Source organism: Drosophila ficusphila, unplaced genomic scaffold, assembly GCF_018152265.1.
Source record: "Drosophila ficusphila isolate 14025-0441.05 unplaced genomic scaffold, ASM1815226v1 contig_791, whole genome shotgun sequence".
In the NCBI taxonomy this organism is placed as follows: domain Eukaryota; kingdom Metazoa; phylum Arthropoda; class Insecta; order Diptera; family Drosophilidae; genus Drosophila; species Drosophila ficusphila.
In genome coordinates, this window is record NW_025064737.1 from 16,780,690 (window position 1) to 16,799,229 (window position 18,540).

Below are 18,540 nucleotides of genomic sequence, written 5' to 3' on the forward strand. Positions count from 1 at the left end.
GAAAAGTGAAATGATTTCATAAATGACTGATATAATTAGGCACGTTATATGCCAATTAGCGGCGTGTTGAGGAAGCAACCTCCGCGAATCTCCGCCGCCTTTCACAGGTGACACATCTTTCACCGTTAGCCGCACTGCTAATTGTGCCCAAATGTGCCTTTGAATTGGAATTATTGCATTATTGCCTTGCCGGGGTTTTCTCCTGCCGCATTTGCATCACCATTTGTCACCCGTTCTCACGACTCCGAGACCTTGACAATGACCCCCAAATCTCGGAGAAGGAGGAAAACTCTTGGTCGAACTGGTTTTCCCGCCCGTTTTCCCGCCGATCAGATCAAATCGAAAAGCCGAAAGAGCCAAATGTGAAGCCCGAGGCGTGAAGGCGCCAATGTGCGTGTGCAATAAGCCATAAAAACGTCTCGCACCATGAAAAACGGGCTGTGCGTTGTTGCTGGCGTTGTTGTTGGCGTTGTTGTTGTAATCGGGTCCAAAGCGATTAATATGCAAACTGGTTGGACGCGTGAATTAAGCGCCGCCAAAAGAGGGGAAGCTGTCCAAAACAATAATTTGCAGTCATCATTTGTTGAGTGGTCTTAGCTGCACTTCCGCAAGAAAATTGTGCCACATTTGCTGGCCAAAATCACAAAAATCACAAAAAACAACTATTTGTATTAAAGGAATTTTGATTACTATTTTTAACGTTACCAAAATGAAACATCAAAAACTTCCTTTTTAATTTTAAACTAGATTGGATATCAAAAGATAAGGCAAACATTTTATTAATAATCTAACCAAAAAAATATTATATATAAAAAATAATAATAAATTACTTTAATCGATTTATGTTAATGAAACAAAACAAGTGTACAGATCAAAGACATTTATGTTTTATACCTTTGCAGAGGATGATTTAATTTCAGTCAATTGTAATTGCATTTTCATTAAAATTGAAAAAAAAATCGGAAAAAAATAAAAAATTTACTTATATACTGTTCGTTAAAGAATTAATATACACATTTTTTTTAATTTGGGTTTGCTGAAAATTGGCCAAAATGCGCAAATTCTAAGTCCAAAACTTTTGACGTCAATTTTATTTTAATTCTTTTAAAATTGATATACATTGCAGCTAACAGTAGATAAGCAGTTTGATAGCACTTACCGACGCAGTTTAGCAATCGATAGGCTAGCGATAGTTGCCAGTCACAGTAAATGACTCACAGCAGCCCACCACTAAAAGGCCGGCGAAAAAAAGTCTGCAAAATATTATTTTCGGTGTAGCTTCGAATATAACTGGGCCACCGAATGCAGCCATGACCAATCCTCTGCGCGCACATTCTTCCCTGGCGTTGCTGGCGCTTTTCGTGGTCCCGTTGGCGGTGCTCGGCCAGGCGGACGAGCCCAGGGAGCCGGATTACATGAAGCGGGAGCACAGTCTGGTGCGTCCGTTCCAAGGTGGGTAATTGGGCAGAGATAATATGGAGTACGTGTACCTCTAACTCGGCTTGAGCTCCGTTGCAGGCGTGGGCGTTATCCTGCCACACTGGGACTTCCTGGGGAACACTATGGTGACCAGCAACTACATAAGACTGACGCCGGACTTGCAGTCCAAAAGCGGCGCCCTTTGGAACTACTCAGTAAGCAGTCGAAATGATCTATATTTGACTTTCTGAGTCATTTTTTCTTGTATTTAATTTCTAGCCTGTGATGACCCGTAACTGGGAGATTCATGTGGGCTTCAAGGTGCACGGAAAGGGCACTGAACTTTTTGGTGATGGCTTCGCCATTTGGTACACAAAAGAGCGGATGAAAACGGGACCGGTGTTCGGCAGTAGCGATCATTTCTCCGGGTTGGCCATCATCCTGGACACCTACAGCAACCACAATGGTCCACACAATGTATGAGGGCTAAAGCAATGAAAATACCTTATCATTAACCTATACTTTTCAGCACCAACATCCGTATCTCAGTGCCATGGTGAACAATGGCAGCTGGAGCTACGACCACGATCGTGATGGAACGCACACACAGCTGGCCGGCTGCGAAGTCCGCTTCCGCAATGTGGACTATGAGACGCTGGTTAGCATTCGATACGAAAACGATATTCTGTCGGTGTCGACGGATCTGGAAAACCGAAACGAGTGGAAGAGCTGTTTTGTCGTCGCCAATGTGGAGTTGCCCACGGGCTACCACTTCGGCTTGTCAGCCACGACGGGAGATCTGTCTGATAATCACGACATTCACAGCTTCAAGTTCTACGACCTGGATTCAAACATAAATGTAAGTTCAAATCTTTTTTCAAAACCTCGGAAAGGGAATTCGCTTTACTTATCCGCCTGCTTATCGGCTAAAGAGTGCAAGGAACCCGAAGTCGGCGTTAAGTCATAATTTCTATATATAATTGTTTGGGAGCAATCTCCTAAAAAAAAAGAATGAACTTGTTTTTAATTGCCCAAACTTGCAATAATTTAGTTAAACACATTGAACGATTTCAAGTTGAAATAAAAACGTATAAATCTTTCAAAGGCTACAAAATGTTTGTCAAGCAGGGTGCGATAAAGATGAGTGTTTTATGAATATCACATTACTGTCGAAACCAGCTTTACTTCACTCATTCGATAAACAAAAATATTATTTTATTTACAGCACGATGAAATTATTCGACGCTCCAACATCATACCGAATGCCAAGACTTTCGAGGCGCCGCGAGAGCACAAGGACGATCCCAAGCCGGGCATGTCCAATGCCAAGATCTTCTTCATCCTCTTGTTCGTAGTCGTCGTGGCGGCGGCGGTGGCCATCTTCGCCATCTCCTACTTCAAGGATCGCAACGCGCGAAAACGTTTCTATTGAGCTCTCAAGCGCCCCGAGCCAGTCCATCAAAGCATCATGTTAGGAGTATTCCGGACCTCAGTTGATCCCAACTTTTATTTATATATACACACCCGACTGTATCCTTTTCTTATCACCCTTTTAGTTTCCTTAATTTGTTTTGAGAGGGTAGACATAATATTACACGTGTTGGCGAGTTAAATTTAAGTGCAAATTTTTAATCTGAACTATAGGAAAATTGAGACCGTGAGAATATTATTGCATAGACAAGATTAAAATCCACCAAATGAAATAAATGTGCTTCTCATTTAACCACACATCCGCTCCTACTGCTGGCGCCCGGCTAACATCGACTCGATCTGGCGCACCTGGTTGCTGACAAACCGATCCCGGGCACTCGTTTCCTGTCGCTGCCCTGGTGGTTCACCCTCTGTCTCAAGGGCGTCGTTGGACTTGTGCATGCCACTCAGGATGCACTGCTCGAACAGCGACTTGGATCGTGCATCATCGTCCTCGTCATCCAGAGAATCGTCCGAGCTGTAGTTGGGTTTATCGGCATCCTCTGACGGTTTCTTTTGCCCATTTGTCCGGGTTAGAGTGCTTGTGCTGGCATTGGCCACACTGGAACTGGTACTGGCACCACTTGGTTGGGGTCGACAGCTTCCCGCCGCAATGGCCTGGAAACAAGAAAAAAATTTAAGATAGTTTCCAGATAGTTTCTTGTTTTCAAGTCATTGGGATTACAAAGATTCTGATGAAACAATTTTCATCAACCTTTTTATAGCTTCCTACCTGACTAAGAAGATTACAGTCGTCATCCGAATCCATTGATAGAGAGCTTAGAGAGTCGCTTCTCTTTGGCGGCAGTCGCGGTTCTGCTTCCCCCTGAACTGTACTTCGTCTGGGGGGCAGCTTAGGTGCCTGTACTTCCTCCATAATCCTTGTGGGAAGCTTGGCAGCAGGACCCGCCTTAGCAGATCCCACCGTGAGATGAGACAGACCAGAAATAACCGAAAATGTGCAAGGACTATCCTCGACGTAATACTTGCTCATCTCATCCGAAACTGGCAAGTAACTGGGCAATCCACTGCCACCGCAGCGCATCTTGGAGATGGCGTCTTCTGCCGGAATCCGGGTGTCCAGACCGGGGACTTCTGCTCGAGGCGCACGGACTGGTTGCTCTTCGTTGGCATTCAAGTCGTTGGGAATGGAAAGAATTGACAGATCACTGTTGCTGGGCGCCTTAGAAAGCAATGCAGGAGTATCTTCCGTACAGTAACTACGAGGAGCATCCCCATTGCCATTAATGTCACTGGCAGGCTGTCCCCGATTAACGTTTGCATTGGAGTCATCCAACATGCTGAGATTACTTAGACTGGTGGCACAGGAGAAGGCGGCAGGAGTGTGCTCCACGTGAAATCTGTTCAACTTATCCTCGAACACATTGCCAGGTTTCCGATCTGGAGTCTCTGAAATACTTTGGGTGGGAATCTTACGATCCCTTCTCGGCGATTGCGGCATGCTTTGGGTTGGTGAATCGGGCAATTCCGAGGGGGAAATGACACCACTCTGCATACGGCTATACTCGCTTATTACGGAACCATTGTCCTCGCAGGGAATGGTCTCGTCGTCACCCACTAGGGAATCCATCGAGCTGCGACGAGAGAACATTAGAGGAGTCTCGAGTGCTGAATCAATGTTTTGTGGCGTATTTCTATCCAATTGTTCTGGTTGAACTAAAGGTTTCGTTGGCGTCTTCGGTGGCATACACTTTTCCGGCTTTTCCGTCAGGCTGTTCAGAGAATCGAAACGACTGAAGCTGCCAGGAGTTCCTTCTTCGCAATAGTTGATCGGGCGTTCTGCTGTGTCTGTTTCCGCTTCTCTCGGAAGTTTCTGCTTTGCTGCTGAAACCGCCACAAGTGCTGAATTATTACGCAGTTCTGTCGCTGAAGATGACTTCGCCAGTTGCAAGTCATTGCTTCTAATCTCATTGGTCTCCACCTTCAGATCCGGCTGAGCCGTCTGAGCGGATCGTCTTTCCTTATACCTAGCACTAAAGTCCGTGGGCTGGTCCAAGTCTATCTCAAAAGTCTTACTGCTACTTGGTTTGTGCTCAATGTACTTTATTGAGTAGTCAATTGGCTGCTCCTCCGTGGGAGTAACAATTTCGAATGGATTCTTAGCTCCCTCAGACTTGGTTGAGTACTTAGTGGAGTCAGATTTGCCTGAGTAAATGGACTCGCGACTCTCACACTTTCTGTTTAGGAACCCGGTCGTGTTCACTGTGGTAGGTCGTACCTTCTTCAGTGAGCCTGTGGGATTGGAGCTGAGTCGCAGTGAGCTGAACCTTCTTGGTAGGGTGCCACCATGACCCGACTCCTTGTCCAGTGGCAGGGATCCACCATCTCCATTGGGCATCAGCTCCAAGGTAGCCCTAAAGTTGACCAGATTCTTTAGAGCCGATGCACTTCCTTCTGCAATCATGGAGTTCTTCGAACTTATCAAAGCGCGTAGCAGCGGAATGGCGTTGTGGTCGATGAGATATTGCTGGTCCTCGGGGCAACGGGCGGAGAGATTCCACAGCGTCCCGCAGGAGTTGCTTACCACAGTCAAGCTCTCGGACTTTAACTGTTGCAACAGAATGGCCAGGCAGTTGTGCCGTCTTAAAATCTGACGGTAGGGTTCGCAAACCGCAATGTGACTCGACACATTCCGCAGGATTCCACCCGCGTTTTCAATGATCTTCAGCGTTTTACTCGGACCCTCGTAACTTAGCATCCCCACAAGGAAGGCCAGAGCTCCATCTACTGCACAGAACTCTGCCTTGTTGGTGCTGCAGTGCGCCGAGAGATTCCACAGGGCAGAGAGTATGGCTTTTAGGGTGTTCTCGTTCTTGTTTTGCATGGCTGCTCGGGCCAAGGATGTCACCGTGCCCAGCTCGTTGAAGATCGTTTTCATATGTTTGTCCGCGCGCCAGGAGAGATTCCGAAGGACTCCAGCAAGAACCTGAAAGAAAAGAGTATTGGTAAATATGTTTAAAAAACGTAAATAAATAAACTAACCTGGAGGAGTTCATCGGGAGCCGTGTTTAACTGGGCAATGACAACTTCCATGAACTGTCGCTGGCCGCACAAATATGACTTGTTGTGGACGTTTTCGTCTCCAAATGTGAGATTCGTAAGGGCCATAAGACCGTAGCTCCTGAGGGCGTTACACTGTTCCCTGCCTGCAGCCGGCCCATGAACCGCATGATCGAGATGCACCAGGTTGGGAATCGCCTTGAGGGCGCCCAGTTCACACATGGTCTGGCGGTGCTCCTCGTCGAAGCTAGCCTTCATTAGGAGCTTCATGGCCGCCAAAGGATGCCGATCTTCATCATCCGCTATTGCTTCCCCTCCACTTTGCAGCTGGGTTCGCAGAAAGTTACAATAGTCGAGGATTTGGTCGAGCAGACGCAGCATCTTCACCTCCCGCTGGCGTTCTTTCTCCTCCGGATGGCTATGCACGATATTGTGCAGCGCTTGGCTGGCGTACTTTCTCGCCGTGGAGAGTCCTTCGTCGTTTGCGTGCAGGATTTGCACCAGGAGCTGAATGCAGTCGGAGCTGCGCAGCGCAGTGCAGGTTTCCGGATTCCGGGACAGCTCCAGGAAGTTCCGCGTTAGCTCCAGGCGGGTGGCGTCGCTCTCGTTAAGCGTCATGGTTTTAAATGTTTTCCCTTGCTATATGTTCATTCAGATAGCTGGAGTTCAAGGAAAAGTACTTTTACGCGATCGCCTTAAGAAGAGTCCTGTTTCAACAGGTAGTTCCTTCGATCTTAGATCCTCGATCTTTTTTCGTGTTGGCCTTCCTTTAAGCCATTTTCCAAGCGCGCAGGCTCAACACTCTAGTGTTGCCAATTTAGCTGCATTTAGAGCAAAAGAGAATCGGTATTTTAATTGTTATCGAGATCCAACTGGTTTTTTGGCGCGTAATTTTAAATAAGAGTTATATGTGCTTACCACAAACCATGTGTTTTGAATTAAATATTTGTTTCCACTTTTTATTTTGGTTGTTATGCGATGTAGTTTATATAAAAACTAAATCGGGTTTAGAAATTTAATAACACCATTATTAGATTTCTATTGTTCCACCACTAGCGAACCGTTACGTCACAGCAATCAGCTGTTCTAAACGCAAAATTGTTTCAGCCGGAAAATAATGAACTTTTTGAAAAAGGTGAGTTAAAACAATAATAACGTAATATATGAGTCATAAATATTTCACTTCTACTCTAGTTGGTTCCCCAGGTGGCAGCAGAGGTGCAGCAAGCCACCCGGTCAAGTATCCACACAAGCGCCGTTTGCTGTCGCGTGCAATCCGGGCGATACCGCATAACCACAAAGAGGAACAGGCCGCTTACTTACGAGATGGCGAATCCCCCGCATTTTATTGCCCACCGAAAGTCCTGGAACTCGTGGAACACATGTAAGTTGTGGAAAAGAGTTTTTTTAATGACTTTAAGATTCATGGAACACCTTTCTTAGCCACGCTAAAGGATGGCCTCCGCCCATCCCAAACCGCCATCGAGGATGTCTTTATCCGCAAGTTTGTCACCGGCACTTGGCACGCCCTCGTCTCCTCCGAAATCATTATAAAGCGGCAGCACAACACCATCCGCATTGCAGCCTTAATTCGGCAGGCGATCACCCCGCGCAAAATGTACTTCCTCATCGGATACACGGAGGAGCTGCTCTCCTACTGGATGCAGTGCCCTGTAACGCTGGAACTGCAGACGGTGGGAGACAAGAAGGACGTGGTCTTCAAATACATTTAGTTGATTTTGCTTAATTACATGTCCAATATAAAAATGTGGTAGAATTACTTAGTGAGTGTACTCTACTTCGCTACTGTTGTTTTGCAGCGATTTTATGGCCTTGTTCACAATCACCCCATCGAGATCTTTTACCTGACGGTACAAAATTTAGTTATAAAATTGTTAAATCATCGGTTAAGAAATGTGCCTACCGTTTCTATTAGTCTTTTGACGTCTGCGAGGGATTTTTGCTTGAGTATTAGGGACTTAATATCCTTGACTAGTTCTACGAATAGGAATACAACGATTTTTCGTGAGCCACCGCATATTTTGTCCCATATTTTGACCAAAACGTTCTCGCAGATAACGCCAGCGAAACAGGTAATGTACCAGTTGTCCAGGAGCGTTGAGTTAACATCAAACAGTCCAAGCTCCTCCAAGTGGCTATTAAAAAAAATAATGAGCTGAAATACAATAAAGATAATGGGATTTCTTTTACTTAAACAGGGATTGATCCTCGCGCTTTAGCATAATTTGAGTTTGTTCCTTTAGCTTGGCGCACTCCTTTTTAAGTTCGCGGGTGTACTTGTAAAATCCTTTAGCTATCCAATAGGTGTCCACGTCGTCGTTAAATATCTGGAGCAGGGTGCGCATTATCTCTATGAAGTGCATGTCGTCCGGCTGGAGACTTGCACTGGAACTTCCGTGCCACAGTCGATTGGACTCCAGCAGCCACATGGTGTGCATGATCAGCTCCTTCTCTTTGTGCTCGGCACAACGAAGCACGGTTACTGCCCGCAACAGATCCTCGTACATTTCTCGCCTCTGGTCCCGTATATACGCCGTGGAAGCCTTGTGAAGCGGCAGAATGCCCATGACCAGGGCCCACAGGTAACTCCTGTGAATGTTGGGCACCGTATAATTCATGCAGAACTGCTTCAGCTTGCTAAGGTTGCGGATGTCATCTTGGAGGAGTTTGTTCAGCGACTTCTTCTCCTCAACGCTGTTGATCAGACATTTCTCGTAGTAGCTGGATCGAAAGTTTCTTTCATCGGTGTTCATGGTCTCTGCTCTGCGAAATAAAGGTAATAGAGATGAGAGTGTTTTCAATTACCACAAACCAACAACGAAGTTACCACTACCCTTGAAAGAGTTTAAGATTTGATTTAAAGAATTAACAGTTTTAAAAAGTTAAGGTAAAAAATAAATTCCCTAAAAATTAAAACACTTTGTAAGCGTATAAAATAATTGACTTTAAATTGAGAATAAAATAAAAATAAAAATAGTTACAGAACAGGAAAATTTCCTTCAGGCTTGCATTAAATGAAGTAATTTTTTGAATTGTTAAGTTATTGAAAGACAAAATTTGTATCATTTCATATTTATCTCTTTACATTGACTTTAGAACCAATATGTTCTTTCCTAGGGTATCAAATCGATAATTTCCAAGGAATGCACATCGATTTTTTCATCGATGGCTGGGCCACCACTAGTACCCACTGGATGCAAAATGTCTTTTCTGAAAAGGTAAACAAAATGTGCAAATCGTGGCGAGTAAAGGCAACAATACACAAAAACGGAGGTCCGGCAAGTCAGTCGGGAGTCATTCCACCCAGGATATAAAAAGCCAGACTAAACACCCGAAAATTATTTGGATGAACACGAGTTCGAGGCTGTTGCTTGTCAAGACACGAAAATCAATAATTGAATCAGCAAATCAAAACACGGATTCGCCCAGATGCAAAAGCAGGCCCGCGATAAATTATGCAATTCTTGGAGCCATTAACAACCCCCCTACCCCTCCCCACCGTTTCCGTTCTCGTTTTGGCCCCGTTTGCAGTTGATGTATTTAAATTCAAATGCTGAGTTGTTGTTGTGCTCACTACTGCCGTGAATGTTGTAATTGGTGCTCGGAATCGCGATGGAGCAGGAAATCGGGACCTGGGACTCGGTGCTGCTGGAAAACCTGTCCGAGGATAGTTTCATAAACAACATCCACCAGCGCTACAAGCGCGATCACATATATGTGAGTCATTTGAGTTCTGTATACTTTAACCATTCCGATACATTTGATTATTTCCTGATTTCAGACCTACATTGGAACTTCTGTTGTGGCTCTGAATCCATATCATCACATATCCGAGCATTCGCTGGAAAATGTCCGCAACTATGGCGACAAGGGCATATTTCAGTTACCGCCTCACATGTAAGTGATCCTCAAGCAGTCTAGTTTCTGTCGAGTTCTCATTTGTTTTTGTTGCTTATCTCAGCTATGGCCTTACCAATCTGGCCTACCAGTCGCTCAAGGATCAAAGCGAGGACCAGTGTGTACTTCTTACTGGCGAGAGTGGAGCGGGCAAGACGGAGACCTTCAAAATGATCGTGAACTTTCTGACCCACATTCAGGATCGATCGCACTGCCCTGCAACCCCAAATGTCCTGCGCAAGCAGTCTTCGACCAGCTCGGCTGGCGGTTTAGTGCCGCATGCCCACAGGCGCGCCTCCAGCAGCTGCTCAGGCACCGCCAACTTTATCATATGCAAGAACAGGGCGGAAAATCCGCAAGCCACTATTTCGCGGCGTCAGAGTCCTTCGCCAGGACCCTCACAGCGTTCGCGGACGCGGGCCGAAAGCATCGAACGCCAAACCAGACGCCATATGCGCGAGAAAATCGTCGACTTCGACTTTTCGCACCACAAGAGCAGCGAGAATATTAGCAACCTTCTGGAATCGCATGCCCACCATTTGCATCCGACCAAGTCGTGCTTTAAGCACCAGCAGACCCAAGTCAGCGCCTGCACTGCCATGTCCCCAGCCGCCAAGGGTTCACCCAAGTATGCTGTGCCCTCCGCCTACGGCGGCTGTCGCCAGTGCGGCCACAGTAAATGCGTCCGTGCCCAGAGCCTGGAAAAGGAGGAGCGGGATGAGATGCGAGGCAGCAACTGCCGCTTGTCCAACATAGCCACCGCCACTGCCCACCCGGCGCATCCACATCGCGGGAGCTGCTCCAACCTGATGCGCCAGCACTCGACTGAGAGCCAGCCGGAACGGGAAAGGGATCGAAGCTCTTTGATGGGGTCCACGCAACGTATTTCGCTGTACGATGCACACAAGCTGAGCAAAGTCCTGGGCGAACTGCCGCCTCCGCCGCCCAGCTCCGTTTCGCCTACACCCTCGGCCAGCTCGTCGTTGCACAGACGCCATAAGTCGCCCACGCAAAGGATGCGCGAGTGCGTCACCTGTGCTGATGTGTTCCTGGAAGCCATGGGCAATGCCTGCACGCTGAAGAACAACAATTCCAGCCGTTATGTGAGTATAGTTAAATGCGCAAATCAATCTTAGTTTTATTTATTAAAATAGATTTCAATTACTATATTGGGAAAAAAGTATTGAGGTTGCTAATTTTTTGTTTTTCTCATACATTTCAGGGGAAATTATTTGATATCGAAATCGATTTTAAGGGCGACCCAATGGGAGTGCACATAACCCACTGTAAGTACATCCTCTTGCAAGCATGTAAAAGTATCAATCATAATGTATTCAATTTTATTTGTGCCTAACCCTAAGATATGTTGGAAAAGGTTTGCTTATTCTTTAATCATTTCATTCAATGTATTATTATAATTAATTTGCTCTTTATCCACAGACCCGTATAACGGACACTACTATTGGAGAGCGAAACTTTCACATATTTTACCAGTTACTATTAGGGGCTGATCTCCAGTTGCTAAGTAATAAATATTTTATCATTTTAAGATGCTGGCTAATAATATATTATACACAGAATCGCTCAAACTGTATCGGAATGTGGAGAAGTACGAGCTTCTACGCAATACAACTGCCATGGAGGAGGATCGCATGAATTTTCATTACACCAAGGTTGGCTATTTACCCAGATAACAATTAATCTATTAAAAAATATTAAAACTGTATTTACATTTTAATTTCAGCGGTCTTTGGATGTTCTGGGCCTTAGCTGTGAAGAAAGCAGTTCCATTTTTCGGGTCATCGCTGTGGTGCTAAAATTGGGAAACTTTATTTTCGTGCCTATTACCAACATTGATGGAACCGAGGGTTGTCAGGTGTCCAATGTTTACGGTGGGTGTTTTAATTAATTCCCTAAAATCAGTATTTAACATCTATGTTTGATTGCAGAGGTTCAAGAGACAGCACAGCTTCTCAATATAGAAGCCCAAATTCTGATAAACTGTTTGACCAGAGCCAATAGCTCTAACAGCGCTCAAGAAGATGTGGGCTGTGAAATGGATGCCAGACAGGCGGCAACCAACCGGAACACACTCTGTCGAACTCTTTACAGTCGTCTCTTCACTTGGCTGGTAAACAAAATTAATGAGTCCCTTAAATCGACACAGCGGGAGAAAAACCTGGCGCTCCTGGATTTTTATGGATTCGAAGTGCTAGAGCACAACTCCTTCGAGCAGTTTGCCATTAACTACAGCGCAGAGAAGATTCATCAGGCAAGTAGTCTCATATAAAATATTTGCAATATTTTTGTAATTTACTTTTATCCTTTTCAGAATTTTGTTTTTCATGTTTTGCGCTCAGAACAAGAGCTCTACATCCGCGAGGGATTGGAATGGTCACGGATTGACTATTTTGACAACGAATCAATTTGCGAGCTGATAGACAAGCCCAGCTATGGCATCCTGAGTTTGATCAATGAGTCCCATTTAAATAGCAATGAGGCTCTGCTCTTGCGAGTTCAGCAATGTTGTGCGGGGCATCCAAACTTTATGACCACCGGCAGCAACTCCATGTGCTTTCAGTAAGTTCCTTTTCTATCAATATTAAATAACTTTTTAACAAGTTATTGTTTTAGAATTCGGCACTTTGCAAGTGTGGTGAATTACTCAATACATCGGTTCCTTGAAAAGAACTCGGATATGCTGCCAAAGTACATCAGTGCTGCCTTTTACCAGAGCAAACTTTCCCTTGTGCAAAGCCTCTTCCCCGAGGGAAATCCAAGACGACAGGTCACCAAGAAACCGAGCACGCTGAGCTCAAACATTCGCACCCAGCTGCAGACGTTACTGGCTATCGTGAAGCATCGTCGTTCCCACTATGTGTTCTGCATCAAGCCGAACGAGCTCAAGCAGCCGCATCAGTTTGATATGGCGCTGGTGCAGCACCAGGTGCGGTACATGTCGCTGATGCCACTGGTCCACCTGTGTCGCACTGGCCACTGTTACCACCTTCTGCACGTTAAGTTCTTTCACCGCTACAAGCTACTCAACAGCCTCACTTGGCCCCACTTTCACGGCGGCAGTCAGGTCGAGGGCATTGCTCTGATCATCCGCAACCTGCCGCTGCCTTCGGCGGAGTTTACGATCGGTACCAAAAATGTGTTCGTGCGCAGTCCGCGCACCGTTTTCGAGCTAGAGCAGTTCCGCCGCCTGCGAATCAGCGAACTGGCTGTGCTTATCCAGAAAATGTTCCGTATGTACCATGCGAGAAAGCGATTCCAGAGGATGCGGCATAGCCAGATGATCATCTCGAGTGCCTGGCGCACGTGGCGGGTGAGTAGTTTCCTAGTGAATTTCTTTTTAATGCATGATGGGCTTTATTTTATTTCATTTTCTGCATGTTTAGGAGTGCCGATTCGGCATTCCCTTTACTGGTCGTAGGCACTTGTGGAGTTTATATCGTGTTGTAAGCATTGCATGATTTGTTATTACCCTTTTTAAATGTATTCAGATTTTTTAATTTATAAATTATAAATTATTTTTTCAGGCCCGCGAAGAATATCGGTCCTTAAAGTACAAACGACAAGTTAAATGGGCGATTGACGTGATAGGTCGTTACTATCGTCAGTGGAAAATTCGACAGTTTCTGTTGACGATTCCCCTGCGGCTGCCACCCAACACGCTGAGTCCACTCTCCACAGAATGGCCAGCGGCGCCTGTTTTCCTCGCTGATGCCTCGCGACAGCTGAGGTCTATTTACCATCGCTGGAAGTGTTATATCTACCGAAACTCCTTTGATCAGACAGCGCGGAATCGGATGCGAGAGAAGGTCACCGCTAGTATCATATTTAAGGATCGGAAAGCCTCCTATGCAAGAAGGTAAAATATTCTTATTTTACAATAACAAAAAGAATTTAAATGCTTATTGAACCTGTTGCAGTGTGGGACATCCATTTGTGGGGGACTATGTGCGATTGCGGCACAATCAGCAGTGGAAGAAAATCTGTGCTGAGACCAACGATCAGTATGTGGTCTTTGCAGATATAATCAATAAAATAGCACGCTCCAGCGGCAAGGTTAGCTAGAAATTCTCATTCAACATTTTATATGTATTAAATTTACTACTTCATTTCAGTTTGTGCCCATTTTGCTGGTATTGTCCACGTCGTCGCTACTTCTCTTGGACCAGCGAACCCTGCAGATTAAGTACAGAGTGCCTGCATCGGAGATTTACCGGATGTCTCTGAGCCCCTACTTGGATGACATTGCTGTGTTTCACGTGAAGGCGGTATAATATGGCCATATTTATAATTTATGAAGGTGATTAATCTTTATAATGCCATTTCAGTCTGAGTTTGGACGAAAGAAAGGAGATTTCGTGTTTCAAACGGGTCATGTTATTGAAATCGTTACCAAAATGTTTCTAGTCATTCAAAATGCCACTGGCAAACCGCCCGAGATACACATAAGCACCGAGTAAGATCTTAAAAATTAAGTTTTAAATAAATAATTAATAATATGTTATGCTTACAGATTTGAAGCAAATTTTGGCCAGCAGACTGTCATCTTCTCGTTCAAATACGGCGGAATGTCGGACTTAGCACAAGGCCCACCCAAGGTCACGCGCAAGGCGAACCGCATGGAGATAATTGTGTGATCCACAGCAGAATTGGAACCTAATCATGGCAGCTCATTGAGTTTGCTACTATCGTCTTCTTCGCCTTAGGCGAACTTTGGGTTCGGCGGTCCGTATCCATAATTCTCACCAGTCATCATGCAATTGCAATTTCCATTGCCCTTTGTTGTGGTTTGGGTCTCTCAACTTTTATATGGTCCCAGGGATCAAAATACAATTTTAGCAATATAACACACTCTCACACACACCCACACACACACTCAAACATAGAAAAACAATTTAGTTTTGTTCACACGTGACAATCAGAGTTACCAATTTGTTGTCAGGATTGTGCCAAGAAAACGTAGAAAAAGAATGAGCGAGCTAATTTTAAAATGCACCGTTTTATTTAAGTATGTAACTAAAAGTTAAAGCGAACGAAACTAACGAAGTGAACAACTGAATTTATGCATCTAATTTGTCGAGTTTAGGTTTAAGTGTAAGTCATGCACCAAGTCGATTAGCATTGCAACAATAAGTACGTACTGTAAGAAGGCACAGATTATGCACCGCTCGGAATTATAAAAAAAAGAGCAGGAGCAAATGCAGGTGCTGGATAAGCAGTGTTTGGGATTTTACACAAACTATGATATTTCCGTTATAGAAACCAAGGCATTTCTCTTACATTTAAGGTTTCATACACAATAATTAGTGAACTAATGCTAGAGAACAGACATATAAACCTCTTTATATACCGGAAACACAAATGAACCCAATATATGCAATTTGCAGCGACTTTGCGAAAAAAAGACAACTTTTCCCAAACAAAAAACCAAAAAAATGTTAAACAACTATTTACAAAGCAGAGCAGATGAGTAGTTAAATATTTCAAATAAATAAATATATATATATTATATATGTATACACCATACGAAATCAATAATGAGTATATATAAAAGCGACAACAATATGGAAAAAAAATCAGAAGTCAAGTTTGTTAAAAGTTGAGAACGAATGTATGTAGTTATTTATATAAAACTTGTTATTGATAGTTCGGAAATCTCACGTAATTCGAGCTGGTGGTGCGTTTTCCAAGCTCCAGCGATGTCACAGAGCATCTGCGACGTTCGAGTTCCAAAAGTTTTTATTTGTATTTAAGTTTTAAGCGAATACTTCGAAAGAAAAGCCAAATATGAGTAAATCGAAACCCAACCAGTTGGTAGTTTATAAAACAAAGTTTAGCAATAATAAAACATACACATAGTAAATTGTTTGTTCACACACCCAAAAGGAGAGGGGGATCCCCTTACAACTTCGACTTTGGCTTCTTGAGCATTTCGCGCAGAACGCGACGCAGAATCTTGCCACTGGGATTCTTTGGTATTTCGTCCACGAATATCACGCCACCCCTCAGCCGTTTAGCCGGCGATGCATTGTCATTGACAAACTTGATCACATCGTTCTCGGTCAGCTGAACGTTGGCTTGCTTCACCACAAATGCCAGCGGCAGTTCGCCAGCCTCCTCGTCCGGCTTTCCAATTACGGCCGCATCCTTGATCTTGTCGTTGGTGAGAAGAAGAGCCTCAATCTCGGCTGGGGGCACCTGGAAGCCCTTGTACTTAATCAGCTCCTTAATGCGATCTACGATGAAGAACTCAAAATCATCGTCGTAGTAGCCAATGTCGCCGGTGTGCAGCCAGCCGTCCTTGATTGCCGTCTGCGTGGACTTGCTGTCCCCGATGTAGCCCTTCATGATGCCGTCACCCTTGAAGCATAGCTCGCCCCGCTCATTTGCTCCCAGCAGTTTGCCGGTGTCGGGATCGATCACCTTGGCGTAGATTCCCACCTTGAGCACGCCCACACTTCCGGGCTTGCAGAAATCGTCGTTCTGCACAAGAACACTCAGCGTGGACTCGCTGAGACCGTAGCCCTGCCGAATAAAAGGAACTCCAATGCGCTCTTTGATCTGATCCTCGGTCTCGCGACTCAGCGGGGCTGCTCCACACAGCAGGACCATCAGAGAAGACAGATCGTACTTGTCCACAATGGGGTGCTTGGCCAGGAAGACCATCAGAGGCGGCACCATGAACGCCATCATCACGCGATATTTCTCAATGGCCGAAAGGAAGAGGTTCTCCTCGAATTTGGGAAGATACACCAGGCGGGCTCCTCGGCAGGCGGTGGTGATGAGCGTCAGGCAGCCAAAGGCGTGAAACCAGGGAATGACGGTAAGAAGAGTGATCTCCTCCATAGGAATGATGGTGGGCTGACTGTTAAATAAAGATATCACTCTATATATAATCCTCTGGAAAGCGAATTAAAACTTACATTTGGGAGTCGAGGGTGGCCAAAAGATTCATCTGGGTCAGTTGCACTCCCTTGGGCAGTCCTGTTGTGCCCGAAGAGCACACAATCAGGGACACATCCTCATTCTTGTTGGCTGCTGGACCCGTAAAATCCGGCTGTGTCTTGAACTTGTCGTTGTCCATCAATTCATTAAAGGCATAGATATTTTTGAAGTTCTTGGAAGTTCCACTGAAGGCGATGATGCCCTTGACAAACTTATTCTTGCTGGCGGCCTTGGCAACCCGATCAACCGTGATCTTGGAGGCGAATATGATCTTGGGCTTGGACAGATTAATGGCGTGGTCCACCTCGCGGTCGGAATAGGTGACATTGAGAGGAGCCACGGTAGCCCCAACTGCAAAGCCCGCGAACATAGCCAAGGCGAAGTTTACGCTGTTTTCGCTTGACAAGCCGACGACATCGTTTTGCTTGACTCCCAGTTTCTGGAGGATGTAGGCCAGTCGTACAATGGATTTGTGCATGAAACTGGCAGAGTATTCCACTCCATTGACGGCATCCACCAACACCGTCTGGTCACCAAAGCTCTTGTACTTGTCCAGGATGTACTGGCCCAGGGACCTGTAGTCCTGGGCCTCCCGTTCGGTCACAGGGCCACCGTAAACGATGTTACCCGGCAGCAGAGTCGAAGTCATTTTGTGACTGAAGAGAGCGGATAACAAAACAGTTAAGGTTATGAATTAATAATAAAACAAGATAATGATAAAAATTATCTTTTATCTATTAAAAATTGTTCCAATATACATATGTAGGTCTTTGAGGGAACCTTAACGCCCTAAATTGAATTTTATACAGGAAAAGTACAGGGGTTGAAGTTATGACAACCCTTGAAATGAGCACTCCTAGTGCCACACTTTGAACCCCCGGGGCTATCTAATCGCAATTGGCAAGTAGATCTTTTACTTCAGCCGAATTTCGACCACCTATGTTAACAATTGTTAGCCCGTGCTATCTGAGATAATGGATTATAGCAAATCTGCATGTTTTGCCAGTCCAGGTTCCAAAGGTCGTAGTTCGCAGCGGCTAAATGACACCATCCTGCGCTTTCAGCTCATTTCCATTTGTTTTTTTTGAATAAACACTTGTTAAACCTTGTAATGTTTATGTTTTGCAACGCTAATTAATTCACTATCAGATAGGTGCCCCCTCGATCAAGTCACTTACAGTCTATTATTTAGGTTGTGATGCGAGCGGGAGCGGCTTCTGGGCGAAACTAAGCGAACATTCGGCGGAGGATGGCGAGGCGGAAAGTCAGGCTGCGTTTGCCGAACGATTAGATTAACGTTTTTGATAAGTCCGGCCACTTGATTGCGCAGGCGCGAGCTGTGACTGAGGTGTTTTTTATTCAAATAAAGGAAAAGTGCAACGGAAAATGGGTCAAGAGGGTGGTGGGGAAAGAATTTGCACGAAAAACAACAGACAGCTGTTTTAAATATTCATTCGATAAATACTCATCGAACTGTAAACAGTCTAATAACTGACAGTCTGGCAACGCCAAGTGTTTATTTTTATTTATGTGCGGTACAATCAGGTTGTAAGAAATATCTGCTGTGGAAGCTTTTAATAAATATAATATTTATACCATTGATATATTACTATAATTAAATTATTTATATCTTATATTTTACATTATTTTTTACAAACAATTCGGCTGCTTACATTTTTGAAAACCAAAACACTTTTTTAAAATTGATTTTGAATTTAAATAATCGCCTAACCGAATTCGAATATCAAA

The 18,540-nt window shown here is 44.8% G+C and overlaps 6 protein-coding genes across 8 annotated transcripts; 3 read left to right on the top strand and 3 right to left on the bottom strand.

Annotated features, from left to right (window-relative positions):
* The first annotated feature begins 1,221 nt into the window (after positions 1-1,221).
* Positions 1,222-3,147, top strand: LOC108092116 (vesicular integral-membrane protein VIP36). The gene is made up of 5 exons (XM_017191616.2): positions 1,222-1,452; positions 1,519-1,634; positions 1,699-1,896; positions 1,949-2,278; positions 2,645-3,147. Exons 1-5 carry the CDS (start codon positions 1,311-1,313, stop codon positions 2,849-2,851), a joined length of 993 nt encoding a protein of 330 aa, XP_017047105.1. The 5' UTR covers positions 1,222-1,310; the 3' UTR covers positions 2,852-3,147.
* Positions 3,028-6,724, bottom strand: LOC108092115 (adenomatous polyposis coli protein). Its single transcript, XM_017191615.2, has 3 exons — positions 5,893-6,724; positions 3,623-5,836; positions 3,028-3,507 (listed from the first exon to the last, which is right to left on the bottom strand). The coding sequence occupies exons 1-3, from the start codon at positions 6,526-6,528 to the stop codon at positions 3,157-3,159; spliced, it is 3,201 nt and encodes a 1,066-aa protein (XP_017047104.1). The 5' UTR covers positions 6,529-6,724; the 3' UTR covers positions 3,028-3,156.
* A 239-nt stretch (positions 6,725-6,963) lies between these two features.
* On the top strand, positions 6,964-7,690 carry LOC108092208 (28S ribosomal protein S24, mitochondrial). The gene is made up of 3 exons (XM_017191737.1): positions 6,964-7,045; positions 7,105-7,294; positions 7,354-7,690. The coding sequence occupies exons 1-3, from the start codon at positions 7,028-7,030 to the stop codon at positions 7,641-7,643; spliced, it is 498 nt and encodes a 165-aa protein (XP_017047226.1). The 5' UTR covers positions 6,964-7,027; the 3' UTR covers positions 7,644-7,690.
* On the bottom strand, positions 7,624-8,694 carry LOC108092207 (TBC1 domain family member 7). The gene is made up of 3 exons (XM_017191736.1): positions 8,122-8,694; positions 7,835-8,066; positions 7,624-7,775 (listed from the first exon to the last, which is right to left on the bottom strand). Exons 1-3 carry the CDS (start codon positions 8,682-8,684, stop codon positions 7,692-7,694), a joined length of 879 nt encoding a protein of 292 aa, XP_017047225.1. The 5' UTR covers positions 8,685-8,694; the 3' UTR covers positions 7,624-7,691.
* Positions 8,695-9,109: 415 nt separating this feature from the next.
* On the top strand, positions 9,110-15,709 carry LOC108092079 (unconventional myosin-Ia). Of its 3 annotated transcripts, XM_017191557.1 has the most exons (18): positions 9,112-9,149; positions 9,463-9,648; positions 9,713-9,828; positions 9,893-10,931; positions 11,051-11,114; positions 11,190-11,203; positions 11,269-11,353; positions 11,407-11,501; positions 11,573-11,720; positions 11,778-12,100; positions 12,161-12,408; positions 12,463-13,159; positions 13,233-13,292; positions 13,374-13,705; positions 13,767-13,902; positions 13,962-14,114; positions 14,175-14,302; positions 14,360-15,709. In XM_017191557.1, exons 2-18 carry the CDS (start codon positions 9,544-9,546, stop codon positions 14,481-14,483), a joined length of 3,867 nt encoding a protein of 1,288 aa, XP_017047046.1. In that variant the 5' UTR covers positions 9,112-9,149; positions 9,463-9,543; the 3' UTR covers positions 14,484-15,709. The 3 variants fall into 3 exon arrangements, with proteins under 3 accessions (XP_017047047.1, XP_017047048.1, XP_017047046.1); XM_017191558.2 differs by lacking the exon at positions 13,233-13,292 and having other exon boundaries at positions 9,110-9,648; XM_017191559.1 differs by lacking the exons at positions 11,190-11,203; positions 11,573-11,720; positions 11,778-12,100; ... (6 more) ...; positions 14,175-14,302; positions 14,360-15,709 and having other exon boundaries at positions 9,110-9,648.
* LOC108092081 (4-coumarate--CoA ligase 1) lies at positions 15,639-18,230 on the bottom strand. Its single transcript, XM_017191560.2, has 3 exons — positions 17,970-18,230; positions 16,770-17,447; positions 15,639-16,711 (listed from the first exon to the last, which is right to left on the bottom strand). The coding sequence occupies exons 2-3, from the start codon at positions 17,438-17,440 to the stop codon at positions 15,748-15,750; spliced, it is 1,635 nt and encodes a 544-aa protein (XP_017047049.1). The 5' UTR covers positions 17,441-17,447; positions 17,970-18,230; the 3' UTR covers positions 15,639-15,747.
* Positions 18,231-18,540: the final 310 nt, after the last annotated feature.

What these genes read in the sequence shown, in the direction of transcription:
- LOC108092116 (XM_017191616.2), top strand. Translation starts at nt 1,311, where the DNA reads ATGACCAATCCTCTGCGCGCACATTCTTCCCTGGCGTTGCTGGCGCTT. An exon ending in TCTGGTGCGTCCGTTCCAAG is followed by an intron (nt 1,453 to 1,518) that starts GTGGGTAATTGG and finishes GCTCCGTTGCAG; the next exon opens with GCGTGGGCGTTATCCTGCCA. An exon ending in ACCACAATGGTCCACACAAT is followed by an intron (nt 1,897 to 1,948) that starts GTATGAGGGCTA and finishes TATACTTTTCAG; the next exon opens with CACCAACATCCGTATCTCAG.
- LOC108092079 (XM_017191557.1), top strand. Translation starts at nt 9,544, where the DNA reads ATGGAGCAGGAAATCGGGACCTGGGACTCGGTGCTGCTGGAAAACCTG. An exon ending in TCAGGTGTCCAATGTTTACG is followed by an intron (nt 11,721 to 11,777) that starts GTGGGTGTTTTA and finishes GTTTGATTGCAG; the next exon opens with AGGTTCAAGAGACAGCACAG. An exon ending in TAGCACGCTCCAGCGGCAAG is followed by an intron (nt 13,903 to 13,961) that starts GTTAGCTAGAAA and finishes ACTTCATTTCAG; the next exon opens with TTTGTGCCCATTTTGCTGGT.
- LOC108092081 (XM_017191560.2), bottom strand. Translation starts at nt 17,440, where the DNA reads ATGACTTCGACTCTGCTGCCGGGTAACATCGTTTACGGTGGCCCTGTG. An exon ending in GCCACCCTCGACTCCCAAAT is followed by an intron (nt 16,712 to 16,769) that starts GTAAGTTTTAAT and finishes TTTATTTAACAG; the next exon opens with TCAGCCCACCATCATTCCTA.
- LOC108092208 (XM_017191737.1), top strand. An exon ending in CTGGAACTCGTGGAACACAT is followed by an intron (nt 7,295 to 7,353) that starts GTAAGTTGTGGA and finishes CACCTTTCTTAG; the next exon opens with CCACGCTAAAGGATGGCCTC.
- LOC108092115 (XM_017191615.2), bottom strand. Translation starts at nt 6,528, where the DNA reads ATGACGCTTAACGAGAGCGACGCCACCCGCCTGGAGCTAACGCGGAAC. An exon ending in CTCCCGATGAACTCCTCCAG is followed by an intron (nt 5,837 to 5,892) that starts GTTAGTTTATTT and finishes CTTTTCTTTCAG; the next exon opens with GTTCTTGCTGGAGTCCTTCG. An exon ending in ACTGTAATCTTCTTAGTCAG is followed by an intron (nt 3,508 to 3,622) that starts GTAGGAAGCTAT and finishes TCTTGTTTCCAG; the next exon opens with GCCATTGCGGCGGGAAGCTG.
- LOC108092207 (XM_017191736.1), bottom strand. Translation starts at nt 8,684, where the DNA reads ATGAACACCGATGAAAGAAACTTTCGATCCAGCTACTACGAGAAATGT. An exon ending in GAGGATCAATCCCTGTTTAA is followed by an intron (nt 8,067 to 8,121) that starts GTAAAAGAAATC and finishes TTTTTTTAATAG; the next exon opens with CCACTTGGAGGAGCTTGGAC. An exon ending in TCAAAAGACTAATAGAAACG is followed by an intron (nt 7,776 to 7,834) that starts GTAGGCACATTT and finishes TTGTACCGTCAG; the next exon opens with GTAAAAGATCTCGATGGGGT.